Genomic DNA, 25,829 nt, shown 5'->3' with positions numbered 1-25,829 from the left:
AAATTCAGAATATGGCGAATTTCGGAACTAATGCTCACCTCTGTTAATTTATTGTAAATATAGGATGGTGGTTAGATTAAAATAAAAAAATAAAACATTGTTTTTGTACTTTATTTACACACTTTTCTAAGAACTATTTACATATTATATCGATTTATATTCACTTTTAAGAAGCAACGTTAAAAAAAAATTATGATGCATAGCAATCATAGCATACCATTAAAAATAATTAAACCAATATGACAATATAATAATTGATAACAATATAATATTATATTCTCTATGTGAAGTTTACTGGCACTCAGTCGCATAAAAGATGAACACGAAAGCAATTTTCCTATAGCATTTAATACAAAGCTTTAATAATCTTAAATTCAAATTGTGGGATACAGGCATTGAGATATACATATGGAGACGACACCGCCTACATCACTTATGTTCCGCTCAACATACGCCATATGGCGTAACTGCACGCTCATTTTTTATTTGTTTTAAAGCGAAATCAAATAAGCCTTCGTGTGTGTTACGATATTGCACAAATAATACGGAAAAGTGCAAAGGAATAACTTTCATCGGTAAGTACCTAACTAGATAATAATTTTTAAAACTTAGAGCAAAAAAATGGCGCACAGATTTTGTTTGTGGTGTCTCCTCCATACGTAGTATTATTATCACAGTGGATACAGGTCATATTATTTTTCATAATAATTATGAATAATAGGGACGGAATTTGGGGACGGATGGAATTTTTTATAATTTTCTGTACCTATATAGGGGCAAGTAAAGTTTAAGAACTGGCAATATAAATGCATCATATTAATTTAACATTAATTTAGTTTTGCGATAACAAAAATAATAGTAGGTGGGTTCAACCTTAAATTAAAAACTAAATGCTTCAATGTTATTCCTTTCGGTAACGTTCATTAGTCGTTAACATGTTCACATTTTAAATATAATTATAACGGTTATTTTATTTTCTATTACGAAGATAAATCTTAATTCTAGTTCACATACAATTTCACAAAAAACTAAATTGTACATAAGTGTGCCTACGTTACATTTTAAAATTACTTTGATACTACACAACGGATAATTTTAATACGTTACTTATAAATCAATTCATTATGACCGTTGCTTAACAATATCAAAAAACAAAATTAAAAGTGGCAGTGATACTAACGAAACACTAAATTCATTAAAAATTGCATTGTAAATAATATAAGGCGCTTGGCCAAAAACTACAAACGGAACAAAATTAAAATTCTCCACAAATGTGATCACTAAACCTTACGCATAGAAACTAGCACATCCGTTGGTTAGCCAAGCATGAGCCAAGTTTAACGTTTCATAGAGTAGGTTTAACGTTATAGAGTAGATTGTCTATTGCTCATGCATTGTTGGTCTATACTCTATGGTCACTTCTCTATAGCCCATTCACGGCTTGCCTATACTCTATGGTCGCTGCTGTTTATGGTTCATGTACGGCTGGTCTACGGTCACTATTGTCTATAGCTCTTCATGTACAGGCGGTTTATGGTCGCTGACGTAGTATTGCAGTTCTGGTGGCGGCGCGCCCGACTCAGCAGCGGCGAGCGCGAGGTACCTGGTGTATTAGTATATTTTATATTATTTTAATACACATAATATCAACAAGTCCAGGGATATTTAATTTGTATAGATCAAATACATATCTAAAAATCACACACAATACTGATTATTTTTGACAAAATTTTTGAAAAAAATAATTATTACTTCTACTCAAACTAAAAGAGCACGTGTCAGAAATGAAACTTCTTCGGCAAGATTCTACGATACCGAAATCATCGCTTTACTCCATGACGTGACGATATTGCCATGACGCGACCTTGAAATTTTATTATCAACGCGCCCAAAGAAGTTTCACTTCTAAATGTTGTTATTTTGTTTCACAATATATAATTTTTTTTCTTTGCATTTCTCCCCGTCGTTGCCTGGGAGAGATTACTGCACACTGATAAGGCCGCCCTTTGTGCTTTTATTTAATGTAATATTGTTTCCTTTATGTATTTGCTTTCTTGCACAATAAAGTGTAAAATAAAAAATAAATAAATACCTGGCGCGGAGATGGTGTGCGGAGGCTTTGGGCTGCCGCGACCGCGTGAATATGCCCTTCTTGTTGCCCCCTACGCGGATTATGTCTGCAAAATATTTATGTTTTTAAGGAATATGTTTTGATACATTTTGTGATTTTAAGTCATTAAGCTGGTGATTTTTGATGCTGGTCATGTAAACATGACGGACGATTGGATTTGTATGATATTGTAAATGTATTTGAAGATACGTGAATTATTGCTCTTTGATCTTAGAGCGTTCTAAATTAATTTACAGAAAAATAATGCAAACATATTTTTTATCGCGCTCAATTAAATGCAAGAAAAGCAAAAAAAATTATAACAACACGCGTTGTATAAGATTGATTTGACGAATTGTTTAATAATGTACATTAATTAAATACAATTCAGTTCAGCGTAAATATTGAATGCATTACAAAAAATGCAAACAGTTCAAAAAGACTTTCACTCCGAGCACGAGTTTCAACGTTGACAGCTTGACAGTAAAAAAAAGAAAGTTTCCTTCATTTACGGCAGTTTTCCGTTAAATCAAAGACGTTAAATCACAAACAAAGAATAGATCACAAAGTTACAACTTTACTTCTTACATACTTTTTGCGTTCGCTTTGTTATATTTCTTATTATGAAATAGTACTCTTGTAACCTGTTTATGTAATCTAGTGTAATAAGTATTGGTTTCTGTAGTTTTATTATCAATATAGGTACTTATTAATACAGAATTTCATATTAAAAATAGGTGCTTGATATAATATAAAATATACTTAACAGCTATTGGCCTTATTTACATTTAGCAAATAATTCAGGTGAGTTTGCTTATTGCTTTTTTAATACATACTTTTTGTTGCTTCATACAATTATGAAATAAAGTGATCATTCAACATTTTACAAATGAATTTACTATGATAACAACTGATTAGCTGCAATAATATTAATTATAAATCATATTGATTATGCCGCCAATAATAATTGAATATGAGGAGAAATACATACTTTGTGCAGTCTTAAAATCAGCGAAATTCCAAATAAATTCGCCCGAGAAGAATCCCGCGCGTCTCAAACGATCGAACGCTTTGAAGTGCTCCGACATTAGCGCGACTTGGTATTCTTCAGACCAAACGTATTCTGGTATCTGGAAAAAAATGTTTAAAACAGAATAGTTAATGTTGTTACAGTTTTGATTTACTAAAAACTGATTAAATTAGAAAAAGATTTAAATTGCGCGACATATTTAAAAAAAATACAGATTATAATATGACAGAATAAAGACATAATAAAACCTGATACTTAGTTTACTTAATGATCTAAGTACTTAGTACACTACTACTTTATTGACTTCAAAGTAATTACGCGTTATTGAATAAATTGCTATATATCTAATTATTGTACTTATACATACTAAACTTTGGCTAGTAAAACATTTAATTTTATTTCATTAGAATACGTACAATATGCAACCCAGCGACGGTATCAGCTCCATACTCAGTCATAATCACAGGTTTATTGTGCCTGCGATGCCAGGAGGTAGCTTCATCCACGACATTAGTTGCTATGTTCAGTAGGGAACCCGTATTGGCATACCATCCGTTGTATCGGTTGAAGCAAATTACGTCTAAGTGTTGACCCTGGTAATAATAGGTATTTTAATGTCATTATGCTATGGTAAATGTGTTTTTATTAGGTATGCTGTGTGTTTATGTTAACCAGTGGGAAAATGGAATTATTAAGGAATAGGGCTTATTGGGGTTATGTTTAGGTTTTATCGGTTTCAAAATTAATAGCATTGTAGAGGTAGCAATGCGTAATAATAATATTGGTTGGATTGTATCGATGGCTATTAATTTTTGCGATGCGCTTTCGGAAATATTGAATAATCAATTATTCAGCTAGGACACCTGCCTAATCTATAATTTGAGATAGGCAGGTTTTCATTATAGTTTATTTATGTGGGCCGATCCCGGCGGCACTGCAATGCCGGGCCGACCCGTGACGGGAGTGGAGCGAGCCCCGAACATCCCGTCGGTTTACAAAAATCAGTTTAATATACTGGTCCCGCTGTGCGGGAACTTTCAGATATTAAGCTGAAAAGAACAGATACTACACTTTGATCTTAGCCAAAAGGCCGAGAAGCGATACCATAACCTGGTATCTCAGGGTATATACGTATGCGAAAAAAAACTTTTATAGCGCGATGTAATTTCCTGAAAAAGACCTGTAGCGACATCTAGTGCTACTATAGCAACTTCAAGTTCTTTAACTCCATGTCAAAACGTGATGTTCAATGTTCACACTAGAGTGCGCTATAGGCGTGTCGTTCGGAAAATAAAAAATTCGTTATGAATAGTTATTTATTGACTAGGTACTGATAATAATTATTAATTCACACACATTATTTTTTATTTCTTGTATTTTAATGAAACGGTTGATAAAGTAAATATCAATATAGCATTCAGAAGCATTGCTTGTAATAATTAAAGAACTTGGTTTCAGTATATTATTAATAATAAACTATAAATACTCACTGCTTTGTCATTCAGGTACGTCTGTGAAATAGCTATAGTAACTGGCCTCGACAGGTCCATTGATTTGACGTGTTTTACCACTTTGCTGTAATAAATATTTACGAAGATTAATAAATGTACACTTGCAAGGATTGTTCACAATAATTGTGGTTATTGTTCGACTTTTATAGGCTTCTTTTCGACATATTTCATAATTAAGCATTCCCGGTTATCATGTACTATCATGTATATAAGGTAAGTACTTTATTTTACATAATTACTGGTTGTTTTATCTATAGGTGAATGACCCCATTTAATTTCTTTTTGGTAACTAGGTATATTAGCATACCAATTTTCTGTTATAGTGGGCCCAAATTTACTAATTAAATACAATGCCTAGAATATAAAATTTTTAATATACTAGGTTTCCGCCCACGGCTTCGCCCGCGCAGTCAAAGAAAAACCCGCATAGTTCCCGCTCCCGTGGGATTTCCGGGATTGCGTAATTTTCTCGGGATAAAAAGTAGCCTATCTCCTTTCTGGGGTATCAAAATATCTCCATACCAAATTTCATGAAAATTGGTTCAGTAGTTTTGGCGTGATTGAGTAACAGACAGACAGACAGAGTTACTTTCGCATTTATAATATTAGTATGGATTAAAAAAAACATGGCTTACCTAAAGTAAGCATCGGCTTTATAATTAGCAGACCTAGGTTCATTACTGATGGACCACATGATCACACTGGGGTGGTTTTTGTCGCGACGAATCAGCTCTGTGAGGGATTGCTTGTGCTTCTCTAGTAACGCGTCTGTGAATATGCTAGAAAAAGAAATACTAAGTGATCTATGCAACTAATGTCTAAAATATAATAATATGCCTAATTTTTTTATAGATATTCCGCATCTTGGTTTGGTATAAATCACATAGCCTGCCTTGATAAGTGGAATATTTGAAGTAAAAATACTCCTTCAATTCGAGTCAGACGTAGTTCCTGATCTAGTTCAAATAAATAATCAAACACCCAAAAAACCATTAATATAGGATACAAATTTGAAAGACGAAATCGAAATAAAATTACTATACTCATTCAGTATCGCCATTGAGACCCTGGTGTATAATCCTAATGCCGTACGTATGTACTTGCTCGGAGGCATATCTCCTCCAAGCAAGAATATTCCACTATAGGCAAAACTTCGAAATTTCAATATTTGATCTTAAATCACGAAATCATCGATGTTCATAAATAAACAAATGCCCTGTATCTACTTATTACTTACTCAGTATCACCACTAGGACATTCGTCTATAATCATAATGCTGTGTTCGTCAGCCATTTGGTAAATCTCCTCTGCGTAAGGATAGTCCAGTATAGCCAAAAATTTGAAATCTAAGATTTTGACCTTAGATTTCGAAGTAATATCGAAGTTAATAAATAAATGCCCTATACTTACTCTGTATCACCACTAGGGCACTCATCTATAATCATAATGCCGTGTTCGTCAGCCATTTGGTAAATCTCCTCCGCGTAAGGATAATGCGATGTACGGAACGCATTTGCTCCTACCCACTTTATTAGGTTGAAGTTTTTCACCCATAGTACTTGATCCCAACCTTTTCCTCTGAGCTGGAAATTTATATTTTTATTAGGTATTAATTTCAAAATAGAAACATTTTTTGTTGGATGCTTTTCAAGGTATGTCATGGTTTATTGTAGGTACCTCCATATATTTCTTAAAATATTGCGGAAGAATTCGGATGAATCCATACTAATAATATAAATGCGAAAGTAACTCTGTCTGTCTGTTACTCAATCACGCCTTAACTACTGAACCAATTTGCGTGAAATTTGGTATAGAGACATTTTGATACCCGAGAAAGGACATAGGCTACTTTTTACCCAGGGACATAGGATAGGTTGTATCCCGGAAATCTCACGGGAACGGGAACTATGCGGGTTTTTCTTTGACTGCGCGAAGCCGCGGGCGGAAAGCTAGTCTTCCATTAATAAAAGTCGTCTTGATATTTTATGTTTTTCTTTTTTGGGGACCAATGTGACCGCTGCTTATTTAAATAATAATGTGATTATCATGATTTATAATATTGGTTATTTTTAGGTAGGAACGTTGGTCACCTTTCGACAATTATTTGGCTATGAAATACCATCTATACTTTATTGAATTAATTATTACAAGGAATCACGAAATATATGTTTTCAGTAGATAGTTAATCAGAAATTATTAAATATGAAAATTTTCTTACATCAGAGTCCTCGTGCATTCCGAATCCTCTCAAGTAAATAGGTTTGTCGTTTATGTACACGGTTGTATTGCTCCAAGTCACAGTTCTGATGCCCACTTTTTGACTGTACGTGTCCACTAATTCACCAAGCGGACCTATTAAAGATGCCTGCAAGTGAAAAAAATATGGTTGTTCAAGTTTTTTCTTAATTTCGTAACTACCTATCCTGTTCAAAATATCAGAAACATAACATTGTACGACAAAACAAAAATCAACGAGAATATAAATTGCAATATTATCTAGATTTTTTTTAGAATGTGGTGCAATCAGAGAAGTGTCAACAAATAATTTGATTTGATAAACAAACTAAAGGACTCGCGCTTTTGAATTTTGTTGTTATATAAATAAAGAAATAGTATGTAAATGTTATAGATAAGCTAAGATAATGTTATAGTTATAAAAATAACATCTGGTTACAATCTTCATTCTAAAAATTGTGAATTATGCCTTTCAAAAAAGTTGATGAAACTAGAAGTAAAGAACAATGATAAGATTGAATTTATTTAGATTCCTATCGCTCTGACTCACAATTTTTATTATTTACATTCAATTAGTGTACAATTTTCGATAAATAACTTTTAAGTGCGCAGTTTTTGACGTGACAACGTCTTATAATTCGATAGAGCCGGCTGCACGACCGAAAAAACATGACTCATGCGGCGTTACCTCGCTCTGAGGCGTTCCGTGTAGGCTTGAAGTGCAAGCGAGAGCGCAGAACGAGCGACAAAGAAGCACAATCGTTGTCACTTTCAACTATCGTCAGTAAACCGACTTTACAGACAACCAATATTTTCTTACATAAAATACCAACCTTAAAAGTATACAAATATCCCGGTTCAGGGTGCATTAGGTACGGCCACCAGAAGTTAGCATTTCCGATTTCCAACAACCCAGCACAATCTTGTGACCCAGCTACTTGCGTGTCATTCTTGTCGAACAGTTGTATTACACATTGTGCGTTTGTGTGGCTCTTGTATGTAACGTTGTATACCACGAAACCTGTGGGATTTTGTGGTTTTAGACTATATTATATGTAAGTGGATTTTCAAGATATAGAATAAAATATCTTATGGATCCTGTCAAAATGAATGCTAAGGACAATGATTTGCGAATTTTATTTGTGGATCATGTTGTTATTATTAAGTTGAACGACCGTATTAAAGTTGAAAGGACCATGAATTGCTACTAAATTATTACTAAGAGGATTTGTTCTTCGAGCAGTCCTTCATATCATTAATTATTATATGTGGTTATGTACGCACATTTTTTTATTATAAATTATGGTATGTAATGCTTTAATTGTATATTGTGAGAACAGATTTCAATTAGTGGTGTTAACGAATATGCAATTTAAAGTGATTTATCTGAGAATTGTTATTATTAACATTCTCAGATAAAACATAAATAATTCATTATTTCTCGAATTATTGCGTGATTTCTTAGCATCATATATTTGTTGTAATTGTGCAGTATTTCTAACATTGTTGTTTATTTTCCTAAGAATGCCTTTCTTAACTACCTATTGGTTCACAGAAATATTTTTTGTAATATTATATATGGCTTCATCAGTTATACTTACATTGAAATAATAAGATGGAATAATACGAAATACTTAGGTCAGTATGGAGTGTTACAGTTATTTTATTGTTTGTTTGAGATTAGGTCGATAAGGTATACAGTATACTACGGTCTATGATTAAAATGAACAAGCTAACGCATATAGCTCAAACTCATTCATCTGGTCATATTTTTCGTATGGGTATAGAATTAGAAACAGGTAGGTACAAGAAATAAATAATTTTGTTGATTGGAAATTATAAGTTTGCGATTGTTTATATGACTATATAGACTGATAACGATATTCAGTGGGAAGTAAGCTTTAATATTTTTTAGCTTGTAATCTAGAAATCTCGAGTAACTTTCTCATATTTTTAAAACGAGTAATCTATCTACAGGAGCGGAGGAGTAAAACCGCAGGGCAATAATCGATCATGAACTAACTAAAAAAGTTATATCTTTAAAGTAAGTGATTGATGCAAAATTTGATCATTTATTTTTAAGTAGGTATCTCAAGACTAGCAAAAAACCTCACCTGTAAGGCCTTGTATATCTGTATTGACGATGACGTCATCGATGTATGTCTGAGGCGTTGTATACAGGAACACGGTGCGGTGGATTCCCGCGTAGTTGAAGAAGTCGAATGTGTAGGTTTGCTCTTGACGGACTTTGTTGTTTCTATATAATTAATAATAAATAGGTATATGTTCGTAAATAAGTTGATGAAAAGTTAAAAAAGTAGAAAAATGATTTGAAAATACGATGATGGAATGTTTAAAGAAAGGGTTTAGGTCGAGATCATGCTAAAATAATTGTAATTTTCTTGCATTTTGTTATAGCTAGGAATATAGCTGTATAAAGTCAGATATTATTGCTAATTATAATATCATCTTTGAATAATTTTCATGTTTTTCCTAATGATGCACATTAAACAATAGGTACATAATAACTGTGATAATAATATATTATGTTAGTTATATCATAAGTATTGTTACATTGCATTGTAAAGTGCTGTCGCAATGAAAAATTACATACAGGTTTTATTTGAATAAAACATATTCTCGTGATAGACTTTACAATAAACAATGGACAAATAATAAATGAGGATGTATGAGTTCTAATGAGAATAATCAATAATTTTTATACTTCCTTGTTCATTTATCAATTGATGTTTAAACAATGTCTATATGGTTATTAATCGTAGAGCTTTTATTTTAGAATATGAATAATGAACTAAACGGATAAAGACAATAAATAAAAAATCCTATGCAATTCAGGAATAACGTAGTCTTCTACTTTTAAAAAGATTAAAGAATGATAAAACAGGCCCAGGTTGGAGTTTACCCACTGCACAAAACACAGCAAGAAAGAAACGATAAAAAGTACGAAATTATGATAATGATGATTAGAAATATAAAAAAAACTTGACATACCCATCTTGCCTAATGTTACAACCATACAAATAAATAAATATAGGTCAAAATACTCACGCGATAATAATGTCCTTTATTTGTCCCTGCGGGACTGTGTCGCTCAGTAAGGTATTGTCCACGACGACTGTGAGCAGATTACTTGTGTTATATAATACCACATCTGTGATTTCCACTTCAAAAGGCAGGTGACCTATTTCGTGGTACACTACTGATTTTCCGTTGACCCACTGAAAATTAAAAATGAATACTTGATCATTGAAATAAATGCGCATATTGAATACACCTATTACCTATTTCAAGTTGTATATATTTTACTAGTATAGTATATTACAAGCCTACATTAGGTAAATCATTGTTACTTAGGAAAAAGTAGCACACATAGCCATAAAGTAGGTAACTCGCAATTAAATAGTCCAGAAGACAAGTAAGTATTTATTTATAGGCATAATAAAAATGAATGTTTCGTTAATTATTTTTTATAATAAGAAAGCATAAACATATGCCGGCCGAAGCCGGGGCGGACCGCTTGCTCAGTAATAGAACTTTTCAAAGCAGATTAAAAACAGATAATTGAATTGAGTTTTAAGAACATATCACAGATGGAAACAGGTATACACCGTCTCATCACAGATACATCCTAATAAATGCCACAGGTCACATGAAGCTCTTAAATATCCATAATTGCACATTAAGAAATATTGAATGGCCCTACGAAGCCGAGTAGATGAAGTTTTGATTATTACATTTTGGTATTTTATGATAAATATAATCTTAGGATTCTTCAATGTATTCGTCATTTAAATCGCAAAGATTATCTCCATGAATTATGGATAACTAACGACAGATTTGTTTTTGTTGTGGGTTTGAAGTGTTTTGTAATAAAATGTCAATATGATAAAATCTAATTATATAATAAACCATTAGAATGACAACAGAATATGTAGGTAGTTGAAAATAACGTCGAGATAAGGCAACTGAAGAACGGTGTTAAATATTCGGTATCGGGGTTGGCTAAATTTTCCGTACTTGAGATAAAACGATCGTTAAGGAAGTTGCATTACGAAACTTAATGTTAAAAAGCTGTTTATTTGTCAATGATAACACTATCGTTTGAGTGCAAATAGGTTTAACGATAGTTTCGATTGTTACGTAAGTAGGTAAGTATATTCTTATAGTGCGCTATCTATGGAAACTTTTCTAGCGAAAATATTTATACTGGTTGAACCGACCTTCCTTTTCTAAATAATTTATCTATCCGATATTATCCTAAAGAATCCTAACTAAAATTATAAATGCGAAAGTAACTATACTTGTCCGTTTATCTGCCTCTTCTTCACGCCTCAACAACTGACATAATTTTGATGAAATTTGGTATAGAGAGCTCGAGACTTGAGAAAGGACAATTTCGTTTTCCTCGAAATCCCACGGGAAAGGGAACTACGTGGGATTTCTTTCACGAAGCGGGCGAGCCGTGAGCGGAAATCTAGTTGATCATAAACATAGCAGTTGAAAAAATCTTACTCGAAAATTGAATTTAATAACAAAGAAAACTATTCTAGTCTCATCGAGATTTTTGTATGGATATGTAACTCATTCTACTGGAACAGAAAATAACAAATCTGCATCTTATTAAGGAGTCCGTAAAATGTCACGCAAATCCATAATTAGTAATTGTATCAGTAGGTGAGTATGATCGTTATATTGAAGTAATAATTTTATGCACGTTTGTTGGACAGTAAAAGTTCTTAGTTTCTCTCAGGAAGGAAATTGTTACGGTAATGCGTTATTAAATTAAATACGGGTGTTTTACAAGTTAAATTATAATCGGTATCCTTAATTACATTATTAGCAGATAGTATGTTAATGTATCCTGAGCGATAAGAAACCTTATTGAGGTAAAAATTTAAGGTTATTTTATCGTTAATTAAATTTATTTTAATGATACTTGGTAGTATAATCCTTATTCCAATTATTTTGTTATAAGAGCGAGAACGATTGCCATAAGTTTGCAGTTGGTATCCTTTTACTGAATAATAACAATAACGATATAAAAGACATTTCCTTGACAGTGGCGGCGTAAAGGGGGGGCGGTGGGGGCGGTCCGCCCCGGGTGCCAAGCATCCAGGGGTGACAACACGGTGACAAAGAAAAGTCAATAAGTACTAAATACTACCTTTCCTTTTGGTGTGAAATCCTAGAAGAAGTTAATCAGAAACAAAAGTATATCCAAATATCTGGGCTATCGCTGGATTTTTCTTCAAACTCAACGTATCCAAATAGTGGAAAGAGCTATTTCCTACGCAACTGAAAAATGTGAGGATTTGGATATTTCCGTTGAAAGAAGAGGGAGGAGGAGATTCCGATGACGAATTCCAGGAGAAATTTCCCAAGACGTTGGACTAACATTGCCGGACGAGTTGCATAGAGTTATGTTAGAATGTCTTGATAGATTTTACGAAGAACTAGAGCATCGCTACAAAGCAATGGATGACATTCTCATAACATTTGGTGTTGTTCAGTCTGAAACTCTACTTACGTCAACAGAAGAAGATCTTACAAAAATCTATGATGAATTTTCTGCAGAGAGCATTATTTTGGAGATTTTACGACTGAGGCGCCACTTGGAAGCCGCCAGCATTTCTCTTCAAGAAGCGATCCAATGGACTACCCTGGAGCTTTTGAAATTTATTGTAAAATGAGACTATTCTGAGTCTGTTCCAAGTCTAGCTCTATGTATAAGATTTTTTTTAACTATTTGTGTTTCGGTGGCTTCTTGTGAAAGAAGTTTCTCAAAATTAAAGTTAATAAAATCTTACTTAAGATATACAATGAGCCAAACACGACTTGCTAATCTTAGACCAGGGCCGATAATTTTTGAAACAAATAAAAATCACAGTAGGATGAAACCCATTAGAAAAGGAGGGGAATGTGATAAAAATTTAAGGAAAAATAAATTACAGACAATCCGAGTTCGGGAAGTGGGAGGATGTTTGTATGCATTTCCTGAGTAAATTTCCTATGGTAATGTATATTATATTTTACACCATCAGAAAGTAGATATTTCAACGAACAAAAAGCCCCCAAAATTTTTGAAAAAAGCTGATATTTTGACGTCAGAATTTTCGATTGAAAATTAGGTTGTTTTTTTGGTATAAAGTTGAAATAAGGCGAAAAAATAAATATTTTCAATCAAATAAATTACAGTGTATTTGGGACATAATAAGGTAAGTTTTCAGGAAATTTGTAGAAAAAATTTTTTTTTTGAAAAAGATATAAATAAAAAACCAAAAACTTGGTTTTTTGAATTTTTCACCTAAATTTTGAGGTTATGTGAAAAAATTGCAAATACAAAAGTTCTAGAACTTTTTATTACCTACAACTTTGCCATTGAACTTTTTTCCATAGGACATGTAGTTTTGTCGGAAATCAAGAGAAACCATTTTTTAGCCTTAAAAGCTCCCCCCCCTCCCACTTCCCGGACTCGGATTGACTAATTTATTTTTCCTTTAATTTTTATCATATTCCCCTCCTTTTCTAACGGGTTTCATCCTACTGTAATTTTTTTAGGTTTTCATCATTTTGGAAGGGATTGGCCCTGGTCTATCTATCCATATTGTCCATTGAAAAGGACAGAAAAGTAAATTTTGATAATGGTCATTGAGTATTTTAGCAAAATAAAGTCACGTAAACACGTTTAATATTTATCGTTTTATTTTGAGGGTGCTCAATAGAAAGTCGCCCCGGGTGCCAACCTATGCTACGCCGCCACTGTTCCTTGAACATAAGTCAAACCACAGAACGGTACAATGCTATAGTTAGTAACAAGTTTGATTTTCTAGAAATGATTATAGTTTATAGAGCTGTTAAATCGACCACATGATGCCATAACGTACTTTGGTCTACATTATGAGGTTTAATGACATTTCTATTGCAGTTCATGATGTATATAGAAAACATTCGCAATTAGGAAATAAATATGTCTATTCTGGGAAAAGATTTTCATAATAGAACATTAAATTAATGCGAATGTACATACATTAATACATGTAATACATCCATGTAGAGAAAATCTATTGCGACAGATTCGTGAAAATGAGAAAAATGGCAACAATTTCTTTTAATCTATAGGTACCTATCTTATTAACCCAAGCCTGGATACAAATCGATATCACGCGACGTGATTCAAATTTATATCTGTCTATAAATAAAAATGAGCACGATGAAAAAATTAACAGAATATTGTTATAAAAATAAAAAATTCCCGCGATTTAAAGAGGAAGCGAGAAACACCACATAATAATAATAATTATAGGTGTCAAAGGTCAGTGATGATCTTTTTAACAACAATTAACCCAACTCCCAAGCAGTTTGTTCTGATACGTGTACTATGTGATAATACGACAAATGTAAATTGCATTAGCATTGACAAAAATAGAAAATATCCACTTATTACATAGTGGGACATAACAATAGGTCTTTTGCTGCTCATTAATTAAAATTACATTAATACTTAACAGAACAATAATAGAAATTAAAGACTTCTTAACGGGGAGTCTCCCCGTGACCACGCTCGATGTAAAGTGTTCGAAACGTCGGGAAAATAATATAATGATTAAATCGCGTTTAAAATCCGTTAAGAAGTCTTTAATTTCTAAATGTATAATACTCGCGTAAAATCAAACCCTAGAAAATACTAGAACAATAATAAAAAACAGATGTATTCTAATAATAATATTCTCATTCCATTGTTATTATATCAAAGGACCTTCAGATAACACCTACATGAAAGAGGAGTCATTGTCTGCGAAATCCACTACAAGGTATTATACCTGCAATACGTTGTTTTTCCACTTATCCGTTGTTTATATATGGAACAATCGATTGTTCATAACAATAATCTATAACACTGGTCAACAATGATTTTGTTGCCCTGGATGTGAAAGTGGTTTCGAATAATCTTATGCATATTATATATAGAACTATTAATGGTTTTGGTAGATTGGCTCTAGTTTTTTTTTTATCCTAATTTTCTTACTAGACTCTAAAACGCAGCATGAAATAGAAGGTATATTTGTTTTACATCATTTATTTATTACAAAGTTTTACTTATTGTTTTGTTTTAGTATTTAATTAATTCAAATGGATATAAAAATAGAGAAAAATCATTAAAACTTATGAAATAGTACAAGGAAATAGATTTTATAAGCTTCTCTTCTTAGTTAATTTTGGGACAATAGTTTTCTTATGGACCATCAGTAATCTGCCATCATGTGACGATCCCATATACCCTGATACCATTATTCCATAATTTTTACTTCTTTTTCGATGTGTTCTTCCTGTTTCTCACAGAAATTCCGCAGATTTACTGGATATCTATCCAGGAGACTGTGGGCAAAGTGTAGCTTTATGCTCGTATTTGCTCATAAAATAATGAAGTTTTTTAAACAACTGTTGTGCCATTTCTTTATAATTTGGTGTTTTAAATTAATCTTAAATTAATTAATACTATATCTCTCCATTATTTACATTCAGCATCAGTTATTAAATTTTGTTAAATTTTCATTTTTTATCAATTGTCGACACGCCCGTCCTGTAGGGCCATCGGGTATTCTTCTTATACTTCTAGATTCCCTCAAAGGCCTAATTTTTCATATTTATTAATTATTCCTAATGAATTTGCTTTGTCTAATTCTATTAATAAAAACATCAAGGGAATTTCGTATACCTATCCACTTTGCTGACCAAGTGCTACTGGGTTTCTTTAACTCAATACAAACCGAACATTGTTGTTCATAAAAATGTTTTTTTACAGAAACCATTTATTATTCTGATATTCTACAGTCAGTTTTATAGAATAGGGTTATATGTCTGAGCGAATAAATGTGCAGAAAACGTAATTCACCTAAAAATAAACACTTGTTAGTAACCCGTACTCTGAAGGGCCGTAAGAAATTTTTATATATGAAAATCCAAATTAAAAAAAAACTAGAGCCAATTAAATAATTTTAATGATTACATTCGCAAACTGGGTACTTGAAATATATAAATCTGTAGAAATATCCAGGGCAACAAAAAAAAATTGTTTTTTTGTTGAGCTGTGTAATCTTTGACCGAAACGAAATACGTCATACTTCGAAATTAGAGTAATATGCTGTAAAGGATCCCTAAAGTACCCAATCCAATTGTGAATTAAGGAATTCGCACGGGGTCAATTCCGAGCAAATGTTGGCCGCAAGATCGGACTCATCTGACAAATTGTCCAATTACATGATCGCAATTGCCCAGCGACAGCTGACAGTTGTATGGCTGTGACACCTTAGTCACGAGACTCACGACACACATTGGCATACCTACTGGCGTATTTTACGATTTTAAATGCCTTTCATTCATTTTGTTAATTACCTAATAAGCTATTAGTAATTTTAAAGAGGAGTAGGTATCAGTTGCGTTATGTGGAAATTAGATAACCCACCTAAATATTCTAAATCAAATATCAAATAAGAATCCCTATACTAAACAATTACATTATAGTATTCAAAAACAGATTTCTGATTGAGGTTTCATCGCGAATCTGGATGAGAGTCAATAGAATGAAGGTCCTTTCAACCATCGAGTTCCTAGATATACTTACAACTTGAGCAGCATAGTGTGCGCTGCTGAATCTCAGCCAGACCCGCTGTCCGGCTTGCCCCCACCACCAAGGGGCATAGAAGCGACGGTCGTACCACACCAGACCAACATGGTCGCGTAACGATGCGTCTTCACCCACGTCGTTGTATGATGATGGTACCGGCATTGGTATCACGGGACCAGTCTGTTGAACGGCGTAGATGAATTTTGGTTCATTTTTGTTACAATTTCTAGGATAATAAATTGCTTGACAAAATCTAAATCATATTTCGATATATTAGTAATAACCAAAGAAAACTATGACTAAGGTCGATAATATTCTTCATAATCTGAAGTAAAAGTAAATGTAGATCTTGTGAAAAGATTTAATCATATCTTAAAGAATTGTCATCGCACGAGATTACATTACAAGTGCGTATTAAATTGTCTTCACTGCAATATAATTCTTGATTGTTTCCCAGGGAAACAAACTTCAATTTCACAATTTCCGTTCGCATTACATTATGCACGAGGAGAATAAAGTTTCGTAATGTTTTACATGACGAAGACAAGAAGATTCTTACGTGTGAACAACGTTCAAGTATTTATGTCACTAGTAAATATTCACTTTATTTAAATAAAACATCGGTAAATAAAATTAATAAGCAATGAACTCTTAAATTTTCCTGTTCGATATTTGATTTGAGATTGCTTAAATTACCTTATCGAGATCCTGTTCGTACCATCCATTTTTGTAACCGAATTCCGGGTCTGTAGGCGATTTTCGAAAATTCCAAATTCCATCTAATGTCTTTACATCTCTGGTTTCCGACGCACGTGGGTATAAGGGAGCACCTGGGTTCACGGATCTTTTCCTCGGTAATTGGTTGATCTCATTCGCACTGGCCGTCACTGGTACAGTGGCTTCAACGACGGATATAACCAGCGTACATAGCAGGAACAAACTCGTTCTGATTAACATTATCTGAAAGGAGAATGCTAATAAATCTTTGGTGCATAAACTAAGTACTATTTTATGTATGGAATGCGTAAGTCATATTGTTATTCAAACACGTTAAAAATTATATAGGTAGGTACTGACGGCCACGCAAATTCACACAAAACTATACATAACCGAAAGCAATTTCTTAATCTAACCATTACCTAATTTTGAATATAAGTTACACGAAGAATTATTTATTAGATAATACGCGAAGTAATAGCACATCAATAATTATTATCCAGCATGGGTACGAGAGAATGTTTAATTCATAGAAAGTGAAATACTGCTTAAGATGCAAGACGAGGGAGCATCAACATCGCATGTCGTGTATAACAAGGCGAAGGCAGAAAGTGATAATGGACTATTTTATACTTATTTTTACATTATCTATGCACAGCTTTATTACTACATTAAAAATTAAAATGCACATCGTTAAAGGATTAAGATTGATATCGTTTAAATAACCATAACGGAAGTTACTTTAGCTAAACGTTTCCGTAATACTGAATACAAAGCTAATTTGCAAGTGAAAAACTAAGTATAAAGTCAAACTTTTATTCAAGAGCTTAAATTATATTCAAAAATACACTAGTTATTAGAATAGAATTCGTGTAAAATTCAATTTAATGAAATTCAACATGGTGAGGAATTTAAATATAAACTTTTATATTGGATACACTTAAATCATTAAGTAAATGATCTAAGTGGATACAGGATACTCGATTCTGCATACCAAGTTTTTATTTTTATTATGCGCGACATAAAACACGTTTAGATCATCTAACTTTTTTATTAATTTAAATGTGTTTTTTGTATTAAAAAAATAATGTAAATAATGGTATAAATTACCTTGTCTATGTTTTAGCAAATGCGTTAACTCACAGCAGCACTCATTCGATATTAAATGATTCTAGATATACATACTTAGGCACTTTTATGTTGAAACATTACCATAATTTTCAAATAACTGCATACTTGAAGTTCTTCAAATAATTACTATTACGAAAATTGGGTGCAAAAAGCGGGTGCAAATATTTCATTTGTAAAATGCGTTTATTGCAAAACGAGCTGGCTTTCTAGAGCATGCGCATAAACAATACATCTAACAACAATTCTCAGTTGGATTCCACATGCCGGCATACAGCGAATCTCGCGATAAACAGATTTTAGCGTGTTTCACATAACTCTTACGATAACAGAGTTATTGATAATTAACGTTCCCATTATGTGTAACGTGCATTGTTCACAACATTTCTTGTCCATTTCCAATTCAGATTTTAACAAAAAAGTTTGTCGTAATAGTAATATTATTTTAAACGTTGCAGTCGTGTGAATATGGGATTTGAAGTGAGACACGTAATTGAGGATATAAGTTAAATATTTGTTGGTGTAATAATAAGTTGGTATTGTTATTTAATGATACGGTGAATGTACATATAAAATGTAGTGCATATTGCTTTTTATATCATTAAAAAATGTTCATCTAATATGAGATAATATCAGTAAATATTATCTCATATAAGATGAGATGATATGCTTGAAGATTCCCATTTTACACTTATTATTTTAGGATATAAAATTGAGGGTTGAGTAAGAGAAGGTACCTATTCATTGTTTTACCACTTAATTCATATCCTGTTAATATATGGCACGTATGAATATGGATTTGGGTAAAAAAAGTTTCAAGATTAACAAAAAATTTAATTATCCTTAACACGCTATCATTAATTTAATTTGTAATAATTATACAGATAGAAGATAAGTTTTGTTATTATATCAACACGGATGTAAAGTTATTAATTCTGTGTTTAATTTATATACTAATTGACGCTGTGGCCTACAGCCGCGTTCATACGAAAATATATTTCAATATTATTTCTATCAGTTTTTGTCAAGATATCAGGATTCATGAGTCATTTTTAGGCATATGGGCGATACAGTGGACATCTGTTGTATTGTTGTTTTTCTGTAATTGCAACTAACATTATTTAAAACTCTATTAGGTAGTATTGCGGCTTGAACTTGGAAGAAGACAGATATGTGTTTTAATTATAAGTACTATTTAGATAGGTATGTTATTACTATTTTATAAATGAAATTCTTTGATATTATGTTTTCGATTGTATTATAATTATCACTCCTTAAATTGTATAAATATTTATATTATCAATGTGCAAGGAAGTCATGCTGTACGATATACATATCGAAGATATAAGTCAACAAAGCTAGGTTTCTTGAAATAATCTAAATGAAATTGGCACGGCCACGGGCCATATATGCAAAATATAGGTATCACTAGAAATTTTACGGGTTACTGACCGTTTTGCCAAGTTTATCGATCGACTAATTGATAACATGTTTACGAAACCTTGATATGTATATTTAAATAAAATTTATTGCATACCTAAGCAATGCTAGATATTTTCACCTTTGGATCGTCATTTTGTGGATTATTGAAAAATATTATTCTTTGCAAAACAAACATAATTAAAAGGTTGTCCAATAAGTCACAGTTTTCTTTTTTATATTGTCGATTTATTATCAGGACGTTTTGTTTGGTTTCCATAGATAAATAATGGGCCCAAATAAATAACGAGACCACAGAACGAGACAATAAAAATTTAAATTTTAGCATAAACATCTTAAGAATATTTTTTAGAAAGTGTTATTTAAAACAAAACGGTAGCAGGTAGCAACTATATATATTATATGTATAAGTAACCTATAACCATGAACTTTATATTTTAATACCTAACTACTGACTACTCTTAAATTCAATATTATATTCATATAAAACGTAGATTCGTGGTAGAGTCGTGGTAGAGTCATTTTGAAAGTTATCTTATTTTAAGTTACAAGTATTGTTATGTGAATACTACATACAAGTCATAAAACCAGATGACACAGACGTACCTGTAATCTGTATAGGAATTATTTAGCTTTCTCTTCGTGAAAAAAAAATATTAAAATCAGTTTCAGAAATTAAATCCAGCTATGAACACAAACTTGCACATCGTTCTATCAATGCTAACATTCACATGTCATTATAATTCTGTTACCCTTGCATCCAGCTGAGTATGCTCATTGTACTCTGCTCTGGAATGCATTATCGTTGATCTCTTTTAATGCTAGCCTACACAAACGCTCTTTGTTGTACGCCTCATTTATAATGCGAGTGCCATATTAAGTTGCGCCAGTATTAAAGGACTTAAAATATTAAGCAGCCACGCAAGCGTTTCTTTATTCTGTATGTTTGCTCCATTTGTATTTTTTCTCACGAATTCCTCCGTGTTACTATAACGGAGAAAGCAATATGAACCTCTCCAAATAGAGCATCAGTTTTAATTGAAATAATTAATTCTCAATAACTGAAACCAATTGAATCAGTAAATAAGAGAAATGTAAACAATACTTTTTACAAACATTATGTAATATATAGAAAAGCTGTTTTGTTTAAAAAAAATTGTAAAGCTTATTGTAAACAACAATACTACGAGTGGTTAGGGAGCCAGGTGCAAATTTGGTTAATTATTTCCTCTCAAGAGATAATTCGTCAGACGCATCAGAGTATAGTATTATAAAGCCTCGTGAACGTCAGCTGGCGCTCGGTTGGGGGGGTGAGCGGCTGTAGCCTCCCACGCACGTAGGAAAAAAAAATACATTCATTCATTTCCTCTCAGCTAAAAATTTGTCTAATTGTAGCTAACCCAAAATCTCAACGAAAAAAAATAATCAGCTGGTTAAAACATGGTGTATTATACGTCAGCTGGTGTCTCGAACATGAAAAAAATAAAATTATTTTCCGTGATTTCCTCTCAAACAAAAATTTACCTGATGATAGCTTATATGTAACTGTGGATATATATATAGGTCAGCTGGCTGTATCTTGGTGGAAAAACCGTCAGCTGATACTTTGAAAGTTATTACATAGGAGTTAGACAGAAGCATCTATTGCCAATTTATATGCATCAACTGACTAGGTTTTCTTCAACATCGGTTTGCATCAACTGACTGATATTAACAATCAGCTCAAAAATTTTCATCTGAGATGAAATGACGTATCTTTAATTATTATTATCGTTATTTTTAAAAATTCAAGCAACACACGCTAGCATAATATAGACAGTAATAAGGTACTTGGAGGTGGTTAGTTGTGCGCATGATCGGGGTACTACGTACATTCAGCCACATCGGTAAACATGTTTTTACAAATATTATTAACTGCATTTAAAAATAACTATCATATCATCCAATTCACATATCTACCTAAAAGTGTAACAAATATGAAATAACCCACTAAAAACGTTATTTAACTATAATTATTAAGAAAATAATAGTAAAATATATAATTAATAAAGTTATTACTTATCTTTTACGGGGACTTATGTTGATGGAATTCCACGTATCTCGATGATTTTGTTAATGTCTCATTATATTCGAGACACCAGCTGACGTATAATACACCATGCTGTAACCAGCTGATTATTATTTTTCGTTGAGATATTGGGTTAGCTACAATTAGACAAATTTTTAGCTGAGAGGAAATGAATGAATATACTTTTTTTTCTTACGTGCGTGGGAGGCTACAACCGCTCACCCCCCCAACCGAGCTCCAGCTGACGTTCACGAGGCTTCATAATACTATACTTTGATGCATTTTACTAATTACCGCTTGAGAGGAACTTGGTCATAAAATCTGCTTCTGGCTCCCGGACCAGAGCGTTGTGTTGTAATTGTTGAAAGGACAGTTTCCCACACAAGTGTTCTCTCTAACGACTTAATGAGTTAAGAAAGCCAAAAAGGGCAGTTCAATTAGCCAAAATCATTGTTCATTAATGTTTTTAAAATGGCTGTCATTGCTCTGGTTTAATAATTAAGTACCTCATTACCTACTAACTTATCGCTCTGTTCCTTAAGTAGGTTCATCAGCAAAACTAGGTTTACGACGTTAGCTCTCCAGTCCATTTTATCTTTGAGTTGGCAAATATGTACATATGTATTTGCATTACACAATGTAAGCATTATAAATGGACTTTTATCAAATTCTTTTATGCCTTAGTATTGCTTAAAAATATAGTGGTTATTGTGTTGACTTTGCTTTATAATATGTACACATATATCAACATCCATTACACAAATTAATAGTAGATCAGCAACATTTCAACATTGTTAAAAGATATGAAGATAGGTAAGCTACAAATTTTACTTAGTGGTGTCCCTGCACTCTCTGTAATATAAGAAATAGAAATTCTGCGAGGTAACATTAGAATGCAATCTCATTTTGCATGATATCACTCAGCAAGTTTCTTGGAAACCTACTCGTACTTAGCACAAAAATGTGAATTAATAGTTTGTATGTAATTATACTTAAATCAGTGACTGATTTATTCTAATTTCTGAAACCTTATTTATGCTATTTTAACAGACAAAATGAACATTGAAAGACTGACTTGAGCATAAACCATCTAACATCTTTTTGCAAATATGTATATTTAATCGGTAACATAATCAAGAATCAAGATGTATATTTTGTGACAAAAAACGTCTAAACTACTGCGGTGAAACAAGAATCATATTACGTACATACACCTTAGATCATTCTTCATAGTGTCACGAAATCTGAAGTAGGTATTTTTATTATTTGAAGGCATCAAGTAAACAAATCATGTGCGCGTTTGTTTTATAAGAGGTTAGGTTTCTTTAAAATTTAATATTCTTAAGAGCTTCTCTCGTGGTTGCTAGTTTATATTACACAATATCCGACATTTTTATTGCTGTTTACTTAGGTACTTACTACTAAGAATCCTTGACAATGTTTTCGTAAAAGCTGTTTAAAATTTCAGAAGAAATAGACGTTCTAGAAAACATGTTTTTATTTACTTATTTAAATATGTAACTAAGTACATAATATACTCTACTCTACTATCTATTATATAGTTATTATACCTATTATGTAAGTTAATACCACGTTAATACCATGTTTAATTGCAAATAAATTATGTTGATTTTGATTTTTTTTATCTAATATACCTACCTACTCTTCTACTTTTGAAATTTAGTCCTACTAGATATTTGTGTGAACTATTAAACTATTATTATTAAATATTAAAAAAAAACACGCATGTGTGTGGGACTTGCGTGTATGTTTGGTTAAGGGCTGTTATAATATTTTTGGAAGTATAATGACAAAAAACTTGACTTATAATTTTATAACCATACTGTTTAAGAATTGTAATTTCATAAAACTAATTAACAAGAATGGTACTTCTAAAGAATGCTATCTATTACTTTGAAAAAATCTAATAGGTACATTTTAAAGGGTATGATAATATAATATATTATTGATAGTATAATATCTTTTGGTTATTTGAGTTGGTCCATGTTAAAACACACACATTATATAACGCGATTATAAGAAAAGGATGAAGATACTTTTGTCTTGAGGTCGGTTAATAAAAGGCAGGAAGGTAGATATTATAGGTCTGAAGGTAACGTTCTTAGGTACCTGAAAATCCATATTCATGATAGGAGATATACCTATACACCTATTGCTAGGTATATTTCTAATAACTCTGATATCTTGTAACACATAAAGTTTGTAATAAGGTAATAACATATTATGGTTATTAATTATTATACCACGTATTTTTGTATGAAGGTATAATATCTATTCACATTGTTGTGTCTAATCGTGATCGTGAGCGTAAAATACATATTATATTAATTTTATAGGTACTTAGGTAATATAATTGTTGCCTCTTAAATTAAGTATATAATGAATACTTATTACCAATAATAGGTACCTTTAGTATTACTGGAGATGTTTGTTGCTATTTTATGCAATCTAAGAGATAATGGAAATTTAGAACAGGTTAGTAACTAAGCTAAAGTATACTACATACTTTTCTTTATACTATGCTAATATTAAATGAGGGATTACAGTCATACATTATAATAATTATTTCTTAATGTTTAAAGTAAGGTAAAAAATAGAGGGCAGTGTAAATTTCAGAGAATTGTCAACTTAATCCAATATATTATGGGATTAGAGTAGTAAGGTACGCGTAGGTATGTAAGATTAGTCAACATAATATTGAGGAATTTAAATTATATCCTCTTTAAATGTATACCTAGTTTTACATAGTTAAATGAATAAATGCGTCTCAACCAATAATGGAAATATAGGCTACTAGCTTTCCACCCGCAGCTTCGCCCGCGCAGTTAAAGAAAAACCCGCATAGTTCCCGTTCCCGTGGGATTGCCGGGATAAAACCTATCCTATTTCCCGGGGTAAAAAGTAGCCTATGTCCTTTCTCGGGTATCAAAATATCTCTATATAAAATTTCATGCAAATTGCTTTAGTAGTTAAGGCGTGATTGAGTAACAGACAGACAGACAGAGTTACTTTCGCATTTATAATATTAGTATGGATACAAAAAATACAACGTAAATAATTCATAAGAATCTTATTTGAGATACTCATACTTAGTTAGTTATATTATTTATGTATTATGTACGAGTAATTCGAATTTAATCACAAACAAGCTTCATATTATGTGCATTGTGCCAAATCTATTATTATAGAAAATAGAACTAAAAGATAATTTCACTATCGTAGTTATGATTATGTTAAAAATTATTAGATTAATATTTAAACATGATAGAATTTGTGATCTGAACTTTCTTTTTATGATAACCTCTTATCTTAGTGTCTGATAAAATAATATTACCTATATTCACGTCATGATAAGCGTGGGTTTATATACAAAACATTTCAGGAATATTTTGTAATTCCTTAATTGATTAATTAACTAATGAAGATTAAAGACATTCAAATTAAAACACAATTAATTTATTAGAATGTATATAAAATAAGTAATAAGAATGTGTATAAAATAAGTAAAGTTAACTAGGTAGGTACCTAGTAACGGTCGAAAAAAAATCTCGTACCTACCTATGTGATGAAAGAAAGATAATAATAAAAACGCATCATTATGTAGTTCAGTAACACATTTTCAATTATAAAACAAATGAGATTGAATCCTTCTAAATATTATCACAATTAAAATTTGAATAAGTGTTAATACTTACTTCTTAGGAAAAAGTTACTTTCCGATAAATTTTGTCACCAATACTGATAATATGAACGATAAAACAAATTCAGGAACTACGCATTCCTAATAATATTTTTTTTATTCGAGTATGGAAGTTATTCCGTTAACATTTTAAGTAAACAAATGCAAGACGCGGGAATTTGCATTCCGCTTATATTTCAAACGAGGGCGCGTTTACCGCGCGAAGTTTGTTGGCGAACTGTCG

General features: G+C 32.0%; 1 protein-coding gene and 1 non-coding gene across 3 annotated transcripts; both read right to left on the bottom strand.

Moving 5' to 3' along the window:
• Positions 1-793: 793 nt before the first annotated feature.
• On the bottom strand, positions 794-25,829 carry LOC123696334 (beta-glucuronidase). 2 transcript variants are annotated; one of them, XM_045642447.1, is made up of 14 exons: positions 25,602-25,829; positions 17,229-17,492; positions 16,530-16,712; positions 9,956-10,125; positions 9,001-9,143; positions 7,720-7,907; positions 6,870-7,016; positions 6,062-6,234; positions 5,287-5,430; positions 4,631-4,715; positions 3,557-3,733; positions 3,102-3,240; positions 2,093-2,177; positions 794-1,603 (listed from the first exon to the last, which is right to left on the bottom strand). In XM_045642447.1, the coding sequence occupies exons 2-14, from the start codon at positions 17,487-17,489 to the stop codon at positions 1,507-1,509; spliced, it is 1,992 nt and encodes a 663-aa protein (XP_045498403.1). In that variant the 5' UTR covers positions 17,490-17,492; positions 25,602-25,829; the 3' UTR covers positions 794-1,506. The 2 variants fall into 2 exon arrangements, with proteins under 2 accessions (XP_045498403.1, XP_045498404.1); XM_045642448.1 differs by lacking the exon at positions 25,602-25,829 and adding an exon at positions 18,360-18,467.
• LOC123696554 lies at positions 4,050-4,242 on the bottom strand. Its single transcript, XR_006752098.1, has one exon. It is a non-coding gene; the product is annotated as a U2 spliceosomal RNA (small nuclear RNA).

This window comes from Colias croceus, chromosome 12, assembly GCF_905220415.1.
Source record: "Colias croceus chromosome 12, ilColCroc2.1".
Classification (NCBI taxonomy): domain Eukaryota; kingdom Metazoa; phylum Arthropoda; class Insecta; order Lepidoptera; family Pieridae; genus Colias; species Colias croceus.
Note: the sequence above shows the minus strand (reverse complement) of the source record. Positions and strands in the feature narration are given on the sequence as shown.

Bases quoted from the DNA above. Each gene is read 5' to 3' on its own strand.
- LOC123696334 (XM_045642447.1), bottom strand. From the start codon at position 17,489: ATGTTAATCAGAACGAGTTTGTTCCTGCTATGTACGCTGGTTATATCC. The intron at 5,431-6,061 runs GTAAGTATAGGG...TTCTTTTTCTAG, and splicing joins TGCCCTAGTGGTGATACAGA to CATATTCACAGACGCGTTAC. The intron at 1,604-2,092 runs GTATTTATTTAT...CTAATACACCAG, and splicing joins GCACACCATCTCCGCGCCAG to GTACCTCGCGCTCGCCGCTG.